The sequence below is a fragment of the Anticarsia gemmatalis genome, chromosome 9, assembly GCF_050436995.1.
Source record: "Anticarsia gemmatalis isolate Benzon Research Colony breed Stoneville strain chromosome 9, ilAntGemm2 primary, whole genome shotgun sequence".
Lineage (NCBI taxonomy): Eukaryota > Metazoa > Arthropoda > Insecta > Lepidoptera > Erebidae > Anticarsia > Anticarsia gemmatalis.
Window position 1 is genome coordinate 7,781,637 of NC_134753.1, and position 18,824 is coordinate 7,800,460.

General features: G+C 32.6%; 1 protein-coding gene across 1 annotated transcript; it reads left to right on the forward strand.

The window, feature by feature from the left end:
- The first annotated feature begins 2,329 nt into the window (after positions 1-2,329).
- LOC142975452 (inactive pancreatic lipase-related protein 1-like) lies at positions 2,330-18,465 on the forward strand. Its single transcript, XM_076118294.1, has 7 exons — positions 2,330-2,575; positions 13,160-13,292; positions 13,730-13,955; positions 16,084-16,264; positions 16,977-17,168; positions 17,490-17,658; positions 18,033-18,465. The coding sequence occupies exons 1-7, from the start codon at positions 2,518-2,520 to the stop codon at positions 18,133-18,135; spliced, it is 1,062 nt and encodes a 353-aa protein (XP_075974409.1). The 5' UTR covers positions 2,330-2,517; the 3' UTR covers positions 18,136-18,465.
- Positions 18,466-18,824: the final 359 nt, after the last annotated feature.

Below are 18,824 nucleotides of genomic sequence, written 5' to 3' on the forward strand. Positions count from 1 at the left end.
CATTCACATTGCATCGGTGGCCTTATTCGCTAGCCATCCGCAAATTGGGCAATGCCTGCGTGGGTTACGTTACTATAACCTCTGTCGTTTATGCTCAGTGCTATCTTCATCTTTATGAGCCTTTGTGGACATAATAATGTACAGAAAAAATCGATTGACGTAAGAATCATCAAAATCGACTCACGTGTTTAGTCTCTAGAGTCAGAAAGGTACATACATACTTGGACCTAGCTATGTTCATTTAACTTAATTGACGTTTAGTCTATATCGCTGATTGTTGGCAGCTCCTCGCATGATCAATTATTGTATCAACCACATTGTAAAACTTTTTGGCGATTGAAAAGAGTGGCCGTGAGTTTCTCGCTAGCTCTTCTCATAAGGCTCTACCCCCTTTCCGAGCTAGTGGTAGATTCAGTAATTGTAACGACTATCATAAGTGTCAATATTTGACCTAAATGAATAAATGATTTGATTTTTGATTTTGATTTTGGACTTTTAAACACATAACCTTCTATTGCGATGTGCATTCGGGTAAAAACTGATGTTGATAAATGTTTGTTGTGAAATTACACTATCATCAATAAATTGATTATAGTAAAGCTACTTATACGCTGGCATTTGAAGGAGGATGCAAAAAGGCAGTGCTATTTCTTTAGCTTATAAGTGTCTAAGTGTCATCATCACATTCCGCAAGGGCTCAAATTAATATTAATAAACGTGAATTGACAACGATAGTTACGAATTATGATAATGGCGTTGTTTGTGGTTAAACTTTTAGATTGCATTTACCTCATAAGTTAATATTATAAATAATACGTTCTTGTAATATATTTTAATTGAATTACTATGTTAGTGTGGAATTGCTGTCTTTAGAGTTAAAAGACACCAATGACTTTAGTTAGTCTATAATGATATCAAGATTTTATACGATCCCATTTTATGATACTTTAGTAATTGTTACTGTTATTCAATTATAACATAATCGGTATCTGAATACAAAATACCTACCTATATATAAATTCTATAACAAAAATAATAAGAATGTGCAGTTTTTAAAGCTCCGGTCATACCTAAATAATCAGCAGTATAAGAATTTTTGGTGTGAAAATAAACTATCTAACCAACTACCGAAACACTTTCTGAATTCACGTACAGCATTATTGTGGTTGAATACAAAGTAATCAATGCACAATAATATATAATTAGTTTATTAAAAACATCGATTTCATGCTTCAAACTTACACTCCCACGGTGATTTTATTAAAACGAACAAGAACGACGAAATAAAATTAAAAGAACGATGGTGCGCGCATCAGTTCATGATTTTCCTCTCGGTTTAAATGAAACGAAACTTTTTTTGAAATTATAATTTATAATAATAGTTGCTTGTTTTATTAATTTTTAATGTGCATAGCTTTAATAAAAAATACAGTATGAGTATCATATACCTGCTACATTTTCGTCCATCTACATATACTTCTATACTAATATTAAAAAAGGAATGATTTGTATGTAAGTATGTTTGTCAACGAATTGGGTCAAAAAGTTTTCGACCGATCTTTAAATTCTTTCACAATTTGAATACTAATTTAACATAGACTAGTATTTTATTTGCAAGAAAAATTACATGTTGATTCGTGCGATGCCCTATGTTGCATAAAACTATTCAGCTAGGAGCAATCAAATCATAGTATCAAGTAATCAAATTGTATAAGGAAAAATAAAAATAAGACAGTGTGTATTTCAACACGTCCAGTTATGATAAACTGTTAATAAACCCGTGCATTATGTAAGATATCCATGTTTTTGTTAAAATTCCACGAACTGTTCCGCTTTATGTAACTGAGTCCGTTTTTAGGCTCAGAACCAATAAACATTCGTATCTGTGACACGCCTTCGGCTATTAAATTATGTTTTTTTGATATTTAAATAATTGATTAATATTTTCGATACACATATAAGACTATTTTTAGTTACTCATTAAAATTGCAGCCGACGAAAGCTTCATTTCACTCTTAGGAGATATGATTACTCCAACAGTTTAAAGAAAAACTATTTTATAAAGCCTACAAAAATATAAGCAACTATGTTAAAGATTCAAGGTCGTTGGTGATATTAACAAGAAATTCAATTGCTAGGCATCAACGTGTCTCGCTATTGCAAATGTCTGCAACGGAGACAAAAATAACATGCATTCGATAACGACTATTTTGAATAGTTGTGGAAATATTCTGAGCATGCAGGAATTATGCAAAGAGTGACCGAATTCACAGTCTTCTCATACAAAAGGGGGGAAGTGAGTACGAGGCGAGGGTCAACATCATACACTCACTTTCGCTGTCGGTTTAGTACCCGTACGGAATACGCACGTGACACACGCATTCAAAGGTCCACAAAAATATCGAAACAGTGCGTGAATATTTGTGATATTAATTATCTGTGATTTTAAAATATATTTTTTTATTATATAGCTATATTTTTTAAGTGATTGGTAGCATTGTTTACTTTTATGTCAAGATGATAACAGGTGCAAAGTGGTTGATTTTAGCGGGAATTATCGTGTTGCAAATATCAGGTTAGTAATTATTTTGCTGAATAAATAAATAATAATAATGTGTAATTTTTAACATTTACGGGATCGAGCGGTCTCTTCTTTTCAACTTAAAAAATAACATTACAATAATTTATATTACCTATATTATGAAGATTTTGTTTAATAGTAAACATAGTATTAGAAAAAAAGGCACATTTTAAATGGAAATAAAAATAAGTTGCGATGCGTCTGCTTTAAAATTTATTTCACATGAGGCTTTTTGACTATTTAAACTTCACGACAAAAATATGGATTACTTACCTAATTTAATATTTTACAACAAACAACACAACAAAGTTTGATAATTACAAGCAATTGCATTCATAAAATTAACATTTTAGTATCAAACATTTATTCAATGAGATTTCTGCTTGACAGAACGTGACAACTACTCACATAGTAAGTCTTACAGCACAAATATTATTATTGTGATTCTACCTATTTTTTATTTACTATAAGAAGAGGTAAAACAATGTACCATTTCGTTTAATAAAATTAACATAAAACAACATTTTTGTGATGTTTTTAGCTTCTTTTGTTTTTAAATGCGTTAATGTAAGCTTCCTGCGACCTTAGGCTTTCATTGTTACATATTTTTTGTTATTAAATACATAACATACAAACTTGCCAGCATTTTATAGAATCCTTTTAAGATTTTTTCTTTTATTTGATTAAGAGCTAAACAACCGCTTATTAAGGTTTAATTGACCTGTCTACCAAGCTTGGAATAAGTAGTAATAAAATTAGATGAACTCAACCTACATACACAACATCATATGAATAGATTTCTGAGATCGCATGCATATTGAGACTAGCCTGCAACAAAGTTAAAATGACCTACATATAATAGATAGTACAATGCCAATTACTTGCAACCAAAACAAGAAAATCGATATAAAAATTCATTGACGGCATACATAAGAGCAGTGGCAATGCACCGACGTAACCCACAAGTTAAAGGCATTACGTAAGGCAGTTTGTTTTGCTACAAACGACTGTGAATGCATTTCCTCCCTCCGCGTACAGATGCTGCGGAACTAACTGTTATCTTACTCTTAGATCTGACGTAATATGTGCTTATTAATTTTAAAGCGTGAAAGACTATTAATTCAAGTAATTAATGCTCCGGCAAAATAGTAGTGTAGTTTTACGCTCTAGTATCTGTTTAAATTATTGTGTGTGTATTTTTTGAGAGATCGTAGTATATTATTTATTTTAGCCGTGCAATTTGTGTAAAATAACGCACATTCAATGTTATCGTTTAAATAAATTATTTGTGGTAGACTTTTAATGATTGCTTCCTAAACAGTCGAAGATGGTGACTATAACAAATTGGTATTTCGGTATGTAAAAAGATCGCGAGACGAGTTGGACTCTCATACTAAAGATTGGCATAAAATAGCATGAGACGGAAATAAGTGGGAAGAGGAAAAGGAGGCCTTTGCCCTGCAGTGGGACAGAATGAGCTTATAATAATAATATGTATCTACTTCTTTTTGCTTTTCATCCCTGAAAATCATCTAACGAGAATCTAGACTTAAATAAAAGATAGCCGTGGGTAAAAATGGTAAAAGCAGTGGCCAAATCAGTGTACCCAGCAGCACGCATACGCGATCAAACGGGTGCGCGTGAGCAGCGACCACTTCCGAAACGTTACTTACACTCGGCCGACATTCGTATTGCATAATACCTGTCCACTCTCATGCTTACTCAATCCGGTTTGTTTGTCATATTACCGCGGTAAATAATAAATGCCGGCGTTCAATCTCTAACCATTTTGTCTTTATTAACAAGTGACACGACATTGTCGTATTATAACGACACAGTTTCTTAATTTCATTGTCTTATGAAGACTTGGCAGACGTGCGAATTTTTTATATATCCTTACAATGTAAATGCAAAAAAAAGTTTTTTTTTCTATTTTAAGCACCAAAAGGATAACTATCACTTACTTCCCCCCGGTTTCTGAGGTACATATAGCGGTAGTTTATCTATTAAATAGCGTTAAAACTCATACAAAAAAAACGCTATTGAATAGATAAACTACCGCTAAATGTACTCAGAAACCGGGGGTAAATCATACAAATATTTTGAAATCTGTAGAAATAAAAGCCTGACTCGACGAATTGAGGCAAACTAGGCATATAATTGTGGTATTTGTAATTAAAAGAAGATTATTTAATACTTGTATACTTAGTGCGATATACCCGTACTATTATTAAACAAGTAATTAATAAATAATAACTGTTTTTATGTACTAGTAGTACTAGTATGAACTATTTCGCAATGAAATTAGTTTGATCACCTTGTCAGAACTTCCCTAAGTACTTTTTGCTAAATATTTTAATGACTTACTTATAATATTACTTGTCATTAACGCGTGACTGGGTTGTAGTAAATTGTATAATTATTGCAAAGGATTTCCTGATTGCTAGATAAAAAATGTATCAAGGCTAATAAAAAATAAAAATATAAGTATATGCAATTTTTAAAGTAGGTTGTGGTGTTTGTTTTTTCCTTGGGACTATTCTCCGAAACTGCTTGTAAACTGATTGTACTGCTGCTAAAGTGATTGTATTTCTCTATATAAAAACGGTTAACCCACAAAATAATCAGACTAAGCTTGTTTTAAGATTTTTCAAGTTTTCAAGTAGAGTTTATCATCAATATTATTTTCTTAAAAATGCATATTAATAGTTTTAAATAAATATTTCGTCATAGAAAATGAATTCAGTTTCATAATTGTTTCGACCTCCCTTTGATTGAATGTTAAATGACAGTGTATTTTTACAATTCGCTAAAAGATTGCGCTATTATTTGACCTTTAAGAGAAGATTTATGCAAATAGAATCAAAGTAACTAACTTAGCGTGAATAAAATAAAATTAACTACAAATTACAAATAACAAATATAATAAATACAATTATAATTAGACATAATGTCAATGTGTTAATTAAATGATTTGCATTGATTTGTAAATATAACTATAAAACGGACAATGACACAGTTTTGCATTATTTGCATATTAACTTGAACGTCACTTGATACAATCCTTACTTGCTTTCCTTGCCTCATTTGCAATCATAATATAATATTATTTATTAGCTCTATTTTTATGACACTATTTAATACCAAAATTCTCTGACACTATATTCTATCAAATTCTCATTTCAGTACTCTATATTGTATTTATCAGTACACTAATCCATAATTCTAATTCATCGATCTTAGACCACGATTTTTTTAAATTGCTGCATAGCATAAAGTAATAGCCGGTGTGTTCACTTTTATAACCCCGTGCAATTTCGGTTCCCACGTGAAGCTATTCTTTGGGATACAGATTTGATTGCTACATTTATAATGTGTACATAAAATGCCTTGCGAACCACACTTCAACACACAGAATTAAATGTTTTAAATGACTCCATCAGCATTTTACAATGCCCTTTTTGAGTATTTCGCCAAAAGAACTGCCATTTCTGCCATCCAAAATGGTACATAATGAGATATTTCGGGTCACACGCCCTCTCATTCCCATTTAAGTTTCGTGTCACAGATGTGTGCTGGGGTCAAGAACGATGATCTCTTACATAATGTGCAAGTATCATGATGATGGAAATTATACATACCAAGGTTTCATTCTGCAATAAGTCAGTCGGCAAACAATAATGCTGTGAGGCTTATATTTAATGTGTGTAACTGACCAATTATTCAATTTGCACAGATTTAATATTTTATTTTAAAATAACATTGGTACCGAAGATTGTTATTGTATGAAAATAATTTGATTCGACTTTTAGAAGTTTAATTCTCTTAATTTTCCAATGAGGATGTTTCTTGTTTTGAACTGGATCTTTACCGTATTACTAATCGCAGATGAAAAGTGCAATTACATCAATTTGACATAATGTCAGTTGATAAAATGTGGTGAAACTTGCGCCACATAATTGAGCTTCATCTAAAGATATATATTATGAGTACGCAACCTGCCCTTTTATTGTTCTTGCACTTTATAATGTAAAATTATGAAGAAATTCCATCTTACTTACAGACATTGATGAACATTTGAAGGCGTTCACGTTGGCATTGGTATGTAATTAAGGCACATTGTTACTACAGTCATACTAATGCAATGCCAATTGACCTGTCCTTAATCGCTCATCGTCTAGTAGAAAGAATTTGCTTTTATTACCACGAATATCGTAGAAAAGACTTGAGCCAATATATAGATGTATACCTACATATTACGGTTGTATGTTTTATTGATTTAATTTAAATCATGAAATAATGTTCAAACTTGAACTGTTGCATTACAGACGACTTGCATCTTTGAGTAACCTTTATTTAAAACATGCACTAACATTGAAAATTTAACAAGTTCACCTTTAAGACTTACCTGTATCTTCAGATTGCACAATTCAGTTTGAAAATTATTGACCAAAGGCTAATTAATAATTTTCTCAAGATTAATCAAGTTACAGTACCTATTATGAATATTTGATTTATAATACATACTTACCTTGTTATATTAGACATTAATCCTAGTAGTGACCTCATATTATATAATTGTCAATGTTTCGACCGTGAATTACATTTAGGTAACAAATTACCTACAATTATAAGTTTCAATGTTGATTATTATTATATAGTTAGTCTGAGGTCACTTTTTTCTGTAAATATTAATCAGTTCCTAAACTGAATTAAAGACAACGACCTTGTGTGCTGAACGTTTTTAAAAAAAATTACATGAAAACAGAGCTATGCTATCTAAGTAGCGATTCTTTATAATTGGAACCATCGAGTATCGAGAGTTTGACATTTAAAATGTACTGCCAAAATAGTTTCTAGGATGTCCGACAGAGGCGTTAATCAGTCTATCATATTTTTTTTTTCGATAGATAGCCGGTTGTCATTACTTGATAGTGGTACAGAATCGCGCTACTGGAATATTATTATGTAAACAATTGAATAGGTATCAATATGTATTTTTTAAAAGGTACAAACTCTTTTCAAATTTAACATTGCCATCAGAAATAAACTTTGATAAATGAATACAACAATAATGTTGATACGCTGTCGCATACTAAATAAAACACTTTAAGAATCGGTCACCTTTAAACACGATCACGAACAAAAAGGTAATATAAACCCTTGGTCAATGCTTTTAGACTACAATATATAGAAATATTAGAAAAATAAAACTAATTTCCTTTCGCAAGACATACATCTTATTCTTATATTCTATTCTTGGGCAGCCAATAATTATTTTCATTTGGTTTGTTATTTGTCTAGGTCCAACGTTTTGAATGCCATCTAAAGGCCTTTGATAATTGCTTAATAGCTTATCTTATGACCATATCTGGAGAATCCACACCAAAATACTGACCATTTTTGCAGTCCAATGAAAGCAACCGACTAGCGCCTCGGCCGATACAAATGTCAAATATAGTGCTCGATAGCACTTAATTAATATATTTGAGGTCAAACGATGAGGCAAGAAACAGTAGCCTTCAGACGACGGCACATGGATGTGGTTTCTCAATATCCGAATCCGCGACAAATACCTTCGATGCAAGTTGCGAAAGCAAGTGTTTATGTTATGCCTAGACTTATTACATTACTAGCTGACCCAGCAAACGTTGTTTAGCCATATAAATAAAAAAAATGGTCACTTAGGGACATGAAAAATAGATGTTGGCCGATTCTCAGACCTACTCAATATGCTCACAAAATTTCATAAAAATCGGTCAAGCCGTTTCGGAGGAGTATGGCAACGAAAACTGTGACGCGAGAATTTTATATTACATTATGTACTGGACGTCCGACCATGCGTGCACTCTATTTTCGCAATTTATTCATTAACAGTCGAACTACGAGTGATGATTGGAAGCCAACTCGTTTTGTAGAAGTCTGGATAGACTGGTTTCGCTGCCCTTTTAATTTCGTAAGCTACTATGTGTTTATTACGGACCATAACTCTACAGTTTCATTAAGTAATCATTGCGAAGATTTTAAGACACCTTGCCTTGTGAAATAATGATGATGTTTTAAAATCCGCGTGTCATATCGCGACACAATAGACTTAAAGTTATTACATAAATGTAATAAGCGGATTCACCTACTTAGCATAAGATAAACAAGTTCATTCATATCTGTGGAGATCACGATTCACGATACGTAACGGTTACATGAACAGAACGAGGACACTAGATTAAAAAGATAATAATATGAGCTAAAATTTTGGTTTGTTACATTGAATTAATCCCGGACGTGGAATTTCTAATTAGATAACTTCTTATCTTTAAGGAATCCTTGAGAAATTATGTTCCGGGAAGATTTAGTTTACATAAAGCAAGTCACTATAGCGCAAGGTAACAACTTTTCTAGTCGCAGTTCCTCGAACAACACTATTCCCAAATTAAAACTGTTATAGTTATAAACCATCGAAATTTCCCTCTTTTCATATTAGTTCTGCATTGGGTTGATATAAAACTGTTACCTACTCGTTCATAATAAATATAATCAGTTTAATCATCTAAAATGACATAGTCACAATAGCAATAGCAGGTATATCATAAGCAGTCGCACACGTGAGTCACAGGCGATAGGTTACAGCGTTACGACGCTTTCACTAACAATCGATTCACTTGCACTTTCCACCGATGTGAACTCGTAATCTGGTTCATTACGATTATGCAACCGTCAGTATATACTTACTTTACAATAATTGTCGCATTTCCTAGAAAATAAAGAGAAAAATCACTCAAATGTGTGTGTGTGAATTATGTCATCTAGTTCCTACCTTGAATGTGTATCTTGTGGTCTACTTTTGTAAGGCTATAGGCCACGAGAACAGTTGATAAACATTGTTAGTACTAAATAGAGCTACACGAGCTACTAGTGCTATCAGATATCAATAACAAACTATTAGTACTCAAAATGAAATATGGTTTGATAGATAAATTATTTATTTGCTTGTTTATGACAATATTAATTTCAAACCGTTTAGGTATAAATTTGACACTTTTAATACTACTACTATAGACGTTACCTTTACTGAATCGACCACTAGCTTGGAAAATGAGTAGAGCCTTATGAGGAGAGCTAGCGAGAAACTCAAGGGCCACGGCTATTCCATTAATTGCCAAATGATTCACCACATCGTTAATAATTCAGAATTTATTACATTTTACTGAATAATACATTATGATAGCGATATTTAATTCATTGTTTAAAATAAATGGAAAGTCATAATTAATATTTATCGGCGTTGCGACAGTCGTGTTTTCCATACAAATCAATAACAAACTCGAGGCCAACAACCTAATGTAATTTCAATGTTCATAGGAAATATTTAACTTGAACGTAGTTTCAAATATCAATTGGTATTACTGCAAGAAATTACGGAACGACCAAATTATAGTTGCAAGTAATAAGTATGGGAGTATCGTAGAGCGGATGGCTGCCATTCATTTTCAATTTCCATAAGGTCAATTTACTCAACTAAGTATAGGTACTACTAATATAAATAGTACAGTAAATAATGTTAGTTGTAAACTAAGTTTACAGCAGGCATCTTATAATTGACAAAACTTATGTAAAAAGTGTTTTGCTACTATATTATTCATTATTTTTTTGTTAGTACTTTATGTGTCCTACTGCTGGGCAAAGGCCTCCCTACTTTCCTTTCAAATCTGTCTGACTGTCTTGTGCCATACCCTGCTATGATGGACCAGTTCTAACCAACTGGATAGCAGCTATAAAAAAAAAATACCTGTGTAGCTATAACAGCGTCCAGGGTTGAGGCCAGTATTTACAGATTACAGATTTACAGATTTTAAACGAAACTACATCAAAACTTATATTATATTGCAATATTCATATTTATACTACTTTGAGTCACGTTCTAAACAACATAATAATTTGACGAAATGTCTTTCAGCGTAATATTTAGTTGCATTCCGTAAGTTTGTAACACTAGAACATTCTTAGACTCGCAACACACGTTAAGTAAATTTTGTAATTGGACTGCACAACTTGTGATTGCGTCGCATTCCGAGCGCGTACATCAAAGTTTTTTTAAATCTGGTCCGACTACAAAATGGACCTTACGTCAACTCAAGGTAGTAGAGTGCAAGAGTTTTGATCGATTGAATGCGATATAACAAAATTAGTTTGTAAGTTTATTTACGCAACTGCTAAAGTATTTGTTATATTATGATGTATTTAATCAATATACATTTTATTCTTTAGTTTTGTACAATATGTGGCTGAAGAAAAATTCGTTTTCAAAGGGAGTTGTTGTAAGACTTGCTGCATACATATACGGTTAGGCATTGATCGGCCTAGCCGGCAAAACCAAATACGAGTATAATATATTATGTGTTAATGAACCCGATCGGCACAAGCCGAACAAATGAATCGAGTCGATTTTGTTGTTCGAAAGATATTACCGAACCGAATGTATATATAGCAAGCTGGAAAAGTGCGTTTACCAGCTAGTAAGTCTCGTGAGTCAAGAAAGGGCTCATAAATATTAATACCTCTAGTAGACATCTATTATCATAATTGGAGAGTAATTAACACGTTTACGCATCATTACAATCCAAGTTATCTTTAAATTATCATGCACTTTTAATGCGATTTTACATACAGATATAATATGATTTAAGCATATTTAATTCATTCTAAATGAGTACGTTTAAAGCTTAAGATCATATAATAAAACATTATTCAAATTAAACGATTAATGGAGGTCGCACTTCTAGAAAAATGCATTAATTGAAAGGTTTTGGAACAATGTCTGTGCTCAATGAAACAAATATTTAGATTATACAAATAGTATGTTAATTACATATATATATATAACCATGAAATACATTTGTAGTACAAAAAAAGGTGTAATATTATTGATTTTTAAATATAAGTAACTTTACAATAAACTCATGTTTTTATTTGCAAGAATATCAGGCAGTATATTTAAAAATTCTTAAAAAGCGAAATATTCACGGTTTTTATCTTTTAAGATTTTAACTTGACAGTTCGATCGCCAGCCATTCTTTTTTTTATTTATTCGTATATATTTTTAATTCTATTTGATGGACAGAGACATGTTTTAGTGATGCACTACCAGAAGTAAATAATATGATTTCCGTATTGAGTATTTCTCAAAGAGTATCTATACATCTCTAATGTACTGTACTACATCGTGAAGATTTCTAAAACGACCGAAACGTTGTTGACAGCTTTTAGTCTCGCTTTGTTCTCTATAACATTCACCTATTACGTGATTCCTTTGTTCACGAATGCGTAATATCTCAATGAAAAGGCGAAAATGTGCTCAAATTGTTGACATGATGACAAAATTTGCTCAATTGTAAGCATGCGTTTAGTCTAATTAGGATTGTTTGAAACAATCAGAGCGTGAAATGTACCCAGTGTTTACTTGCAAACTTACGACCTTCGCTATGAATAAAGTATTGCACTTAAAAGTGCGTTTGCGAAGATCTTTCCTAGTGATGAGTAGAGGCAGTCAATATGCCTTTACCCCGTCTATAAAATGTTTTGTTAAATACCAGGTAGGCTAAACTGAAAATAATTACACACTTTCTTTACTTCTCTTTTCAATGGATTAACAATAGACTTAGATCTATGCTACGTTAGAAGCAATTACACAGCGCATACAATTATATGTATTTCATCGGTACCCATCTTTGACACAAACATACTTAGATTTGTAGTTTAACGCTAGTTTCGTGTATTTCAGAATAATTCCCTTTCATTGTGTGGCCAAATACGTACATTATTGTATGAAATATCCAAATGTTTTTTGAAAATAATAAGCCGAAAATCAAAAGACAAGTAAATTCTTCAAAAAAACATACACAAATTCTAGTTTCCCTGTGTTACTTTATAAGGAAAAACGAAACTTACATATCCTTATAAGTAAATAAGTTAGTTATCTACATTCAAACACTGTACCTAATCATAATGCGGTATTCGCGCAGTTTCCCGGAAGGTTTTATGGAACATTAACTTCATATAATCTTGAAATAGTATAACCGAGTTCATTGACCGCGAAAAATAAGGAAACTTTGGATTTTAACCTTTAGTTTCTGACCATCGAATTCACCACTGAGTATTTACGTGTATGTATCTAAATTGTGACCTTGACTTTGGTGGCTTAAATAACCACGAATGCAAAGTTTCCTTTAAAAAACATAATTTCCTAAAATGTAATCTATCACCCTTTCAAGTTTTATCAAAACCGATTTAGCTATTATTTGTTTAAATGAATATTTTCTCCTTACATATCGGAAATGAGTTGCGTAGCTAAAATTTTGATATTCTTTATTTACCTACTTATATGGTTAGCTAAGATGTTATAATACTAGCAAAACTTTCAAATACAGCGCAAGCCTACTGGTTATTTAACTATTACCTGATAAATCAATTTCAAATCATAATAAAACGTCGAAACAAGCGATTTAAAGTGAACATTGCCAGTTAAGAAGTGACGTTACGAAGTGGATGTATTAACAAATATCATATATTGTTTTGTTTCAGTATGCAGAAGTCAAGATGTGCCAAAGAAAGAGAAGAAGCCTTCATCTATGAGTGATGTTTTGAACACCAGCTCATGCATCCCGCCTCCTTATAGGTGTCCCCATCCTAAAATACAGTTCTATATCTATACTAGGTAAGAGTTTCATTTATATACTAATCATTGTCAGTTGTACTCAAAGATATAAGCAGAGGTGTATGAAAAGGCACTTTCGTTTAGCCTTAAACATTGGCTCTTGTGATAGGGAGCCCAAATGGTTAATTCTAACCTTTTAAAACTTTAAAAAAACAAGCTGATTTTGAATGTCACATAAATTCGCCTAAAGATGACTTACAATGCCAATAATGAAGTATTAAGATAGTTGAAGAATGAATATAGATCACAAAAGGCCGAGGGTTTTCAGTTCCTTAGAACGAACTGGCTTTTAAACTACCGGTGCAATAAAAAATTAAATGTTTCAGTATACACGATTATTTGCATATTTAATACTTTTACCCTTCTACTAAATACAAATTAATGATTTCTTTTAGAGTAGTTATTGATAGATTTCATAAAGACTTTGAATTTTTCAGAACAACACAAGAAAAGGGTGAAATATTGAACACTTTAGACAACGATTCCTTGACATACTCGAGGTTCAACAACAAACATCCGACAAAGATCATAGTGCACGGATTTGCTGGCGGCAGGAACCAGTCTCCAAGCACCGACTTGAGGAAGGCTTACTTCACGAGAGGGAATTACAACGTCGTTATTGTGGACTATGCTTCTATTGCGAAGGAACCTTGTCTTAGTCAGGTAAATATTAAAAAATGTTTTTCCGTTTCACTCAAGTGCAGTAAGCACTTGACTTGAGCATAAATTGGCTTAATTGAGTATAAATATTTTAATTATGTATTATTTAAGAGACTATTTATGAGACTAAGCTAACAAACACAACCTGAAGTGATAGTAATAAAAATTATTATTTTACTACTTTACATGTGCTTATCGACAAAACTTCATTAAGTTAATCATAGTTACTTTACCTACAACCAAGTTGTAATAATGTAGTTCTCTACCTACGCTTATGAAATAGAAAATATTATATTAAACTTAACCGTGGGATTGTGTGTCACCAAAATCAAATTTAAGCACAAAACGTATTTTTTGTAAATAATAATGTAACGATTATTACATGATTAGACATAGTAATCATTACAAAACATTTAATCACCTTTTATTTTAGCTATCAATACTTTCTATTATATACATTACAACTAACAAAAACTACGACAAAAACATGTCATACTTGTACAATTACTACATCAGCATTAACTCATCGGTGCAGTAACTTTCATGAGCTTGCATAACTAAAACTGGATTAAGATGAGCTCAATTTACTTCGTTCTGCCTTGTCACTGTTGCCGAGAAAATAATATAGTTATACGCTGTTGTTGAACATGTTCAAATCAAATCAGCTTTTCTTTCAACTATGTTGGAGTAAACTTCCAGTCTCACTGGTTGCAGCTGAATTCCAGTGTTTTACATGGAGCGTCTGCCTATCGGACCTCTACTCTCTCTCTGGGTTGTGGAGGTCCGATAGGCAGGTAACTGACCTGGGCTTTAACACGATACCCTTCGGTCAGACTATGGTTGTAAGACTTTCAAGCTTCTGACTGCTGGTAACGACTGTCAAAGGTCTTTGAAAATGGCAGCCGTGACCTGCAATTTAACGTGCTTTCAGAAATACGGAGGATCTCGGTATATACCTTGGCAAACGTAGCTTAACCTGAGAGTTCGATCTGCGCGACTGTTGGTACTTAGCCACGAGTTCAACATGTTATTAGCAGTTATATAACATGCTACAACTTAATTGTCATACTAACTTTGCATTTTAAAGTGGGTCATTTTTTAAGTAATTAGGACGTTAGTTTTTTGCTATATTCTAGACATGTAATGTAATTATTGATTCGTATGATCAATCAATCATGTTTTGTAACACTTTTTGACCCAGAAAACTGTTATCAAATCTTCCTGATAATGAAAAAAATGGTTACATTTGCATCTAGGAAAAGTCGTTATGTGTTCGTTGTAAGGTTGCAAGCGATCAAAAGAGAACTTATTATATGATTGACAAATAAGCTCCCAAACTAGTTACATCTTAGTAAATAAGATCATTTCGTTTGATGATCCAAATAAAATGTAACAAAGTTTTTCATAGTCAGTTGCGGCCTTTTTGTTATGGCCTTTATTACCACACACTGGATTATTTATTCCTTTAACGCCGGATCAAATTTATTCAATCAAAGAAGTGCCGCTTTTCATAGATTTTTCCATCCCAATGAGTAGGTATAAAGAAGTATGTAGGTATAGATGAATCATACCTACTACGTAATTAGGAAGTAAACAATGAGGAAGAGAAAGCCGACTCTAACAAGAATGCTATTTCAAAAATTTGTTCTTTGCGTATTCATACGTATTTGCCGTTAAAAATATTTATTACAATACATATAATTTTATTTTCATAGTATAATTATTATAACCATTTAAATTACGCACAATTACGGCGGCTCATGTTTTATTAACTAAAATTGCGTAATGGAGAGAATAAAAAAAATATATTTTAATAAGTTTTAAATATTATCAGCCTAGCCTTTCTTTCAACTCCGTTGGAGTCGGCTTCCAGTCTCACCGGATGCTGTTGAATACTATACTACCTATCGTAACTAAGTTATCTAGGTTATAACTTACTTATGTGTTTTCTTTTCCAAAGTTTTTTAAACAAGTGTTTTAGTTCCCAAAATTGAACATGAACAAGTACTGACAGCCTTTGCCTATCACATAGTAAATAACTGTAGGTACTTGCCATGGGACCCAAATGGATTAAAAAAGGTGCTATCATTAGTTCAAAATTAACAAAGTAAATAAGTAGTTTACTTTTCAGATAGAGTGGTCGCCGCGTTTCGGCGGGTTATGTATCGCGCAGCTGATCGAATACATACAATATCATCCTGTGAAGCCGGTGCCTCCAGAAAAACTCCACACCATCGGCTACAGCGTCGGAGCTCATATCCTCGGCCTGGCTGCCAACTATCTGGCCAATGGGAAACTTGGAAGAATTACTGGTAATATGCAATAATATTTAAAATTGAATCCCGAATCCGACAAAAAGTCTTTATAATATAATAGCTATCTCAAATACTTTGTACGAACTTTACGAAACAAAGGATTACCCTCTTATTCATAAAAATAAATGAAGTTATGAAAGGCTTATAAAGTGTTTTGTTTCTTTCACTCCTTAGCGAAATGAAAAAGAGAAAACATATTTTAGTAGTGTTTTAATTAAGTAGGTTTATAAATAGTGTGTTTATGAATAAGAGGGTAAGTAATTTGAATTGAAATGATTTTTACATTTCAGTACAATGTTTTTCTGTCGCATAATGTTCAACATTACCATAAAATCTTTACAACAGCCGCTTTTCAAAATACTATTTCCCTGTTTGTTATGTATTAAAAATTATTATCCGTTGAGGTATATTTATAGATGTTATTTGCCTTTAATTTATTGACCTTTTGAAGTGATCTTTTTGAAAATAAAAGCAGATTTAGCTGCCTGTTCTGACTGGTTTCAGTCACTTCCTGTTGTAACAAAATTACCCATTTACGCAAGTGTAAAGAGATTGGATGACAGCTGACATTGAAAAACCTATTTAAAACACCATTCACTATTTGGTTAAACAACTTTTTTGAAATAGCAACTATATCCTGTTACCCCCGAGTAAACAAAATACTTCTCCTTATATGTATCAATATCTTATATTTTTTTTTGCATTTCAGGTTTGGACCCTACAATTTTCTTTTACATGGGTAATAATCGTTCGCGAGATCTGGACTACACAGACGCACACTTTGTAGACATTCTTCATACTGGAGCTGGCATTCTTGGACAATGGGGCCCCAACGGTCATGCTGATTTCTACGTCAATGGAGGTTCCAGTCAACCTGGATGTGCCCACGATACTATTTTCCGTAAGAAAAACTATCATAATACTGGCCGTTTTGTTACATTACACATCCCAGCTATAACTTTAAAAAAAAGTGATAGCGACACCTATCGTTAACATTAAGAACTAAGTTAAGTCAAATCATGTTTGTATCACAATAGTTTTCGTAATAATCAATAGAGGGTTTTGCCCCGTCTTAGGGTGTTAGCATACATTTTAGTTCTGCATCCACGTCAGAGATGGCGCTGTACAAACCATCAATAATAAGTTCCCTTGAAATAGTTTTAAACAATAACGAATATTGATGAGAAAGGATTATATCTATTATTATGTATATTGTTTACAGAAACTCTGTCATGCGACCATACAAAAGTGACGCCATACTTTATAGAGTCGATCAACAGTCGCGCCGGGTTTTGGGCGGGACCTTGCTCCAGTTTGCTCTCTTATCTCATCGGCTGGTGCGAACCTAAGGACACGGAATATGTGCTAATGGGTGAACACGTCACTCACAAGTAAGTTCAAGTTAATGAATCTACATACTAATGAAAATGATGTGAGAGTAATCAATAATTTCGGGGTTACGCGTAGGATAACGAGCGTGTAAGTTAGTTTACACCGTATTATAACAATTTATAATTGAGTTAGTGTAGCATTGTATAAAATTTTAAATAGATTTCCTCGCTCTGCCTCTGCTTATTCGTGGTAGGTTTATCTACCGAGGTTCAAAACGACCCTACAAATAAATTACTGCTGAAATAAAAAAGGAGACTCCTAACATAACTGTGCATTGAGTTGCTACGTTACTTAGAAAAAAAATCCACTGAATAACACGTATTCAAGTTTACAAAATTGGGTAAAATTTTCATACGTTACCTTTTATTTTCAGTGCCAGAGGAGTATACTACGTGACGACAAACGCAAAGCCACCGTATGCAAGAGGTTTCCCTGGCAAGAGCAGACGATTACGATCTATAACTCCTTACAGCTGATGACCATATTGCAGCATAGACAAAATAAACTTTACCAAAATATTTATTAATAAAACTAGTTAGTTTTTGGGGCTTTATTTCTTAGTAAAGAAGGGTTTTAGATGAATTACCAAGAGCTTTTTATTATAAGTAGTGTTCATTTCGTTAGAACAGAAAATTTTAATGCCATATTTTGCTCAACATCGAAAAAGAGAGATTATGTCGTCGTTGCTGTTTTATATCTTCACGGATATATCTGTATAGTTGCTCAAAATGAGTTAATTTATTGTGTAATTTAAACATTGTGATAATATAATACTGTAGGTTAGGAATAAAATGGATTTGAGAACAAATAAATGTGTTTTTATTATAATAACCTGCTGCACAAACATGGAGACTCTAGAATTTAAATTCTTGTGTCTCTAACTCACTCACTCAACAAGTGCCTCTACCAAAATAACGATTCTGCAGTTTGGTATAGTTAAAATTTTTAGTAGAGATGAATTCGGTTCTTTCCTTGGTTCACTACATAAATGTATTTTATAGTTGTATATGTGATGGTTTCTGAATTACAGATATGTTTACCTAACTACAATATGTAAGTAGATTTATTTGCGTGTGGTCTACACAAGTCGATCTCCAATCACAAGGAACACCACACGATCTTGAGAGTCAAGTTCATTACAGTATCTTAACCTTATGCTTAGCGA

What these genes read in the sequence shown, in the direction of transcription:
- LOC142975452 (XM_076118294.1), top strand. Translation starts at nt 2,518, where the DNA reads ATGATAACAGGTGCAAAGTGGTTGATTTTAGCGGGAATTATCGTGTTG. An exon ending in CAGTTCTATATCTATACTAG is followed by an intron (nt 13,293 to 13,729) that starts GTAAGAGTTTCA and finishes TGAATTTTTCAG; the next exon opens with AACAACACAAGAAAAGGGTG. An exon ending in GGTGAACACGTCACTCACAA is followed by an intron (nt 17,659 to 18,032) that starts GTAAGTTCAAGT and finishes TTTTATTTTCAG; the next exon opens with TGCCAGAGGAGTATACTACG.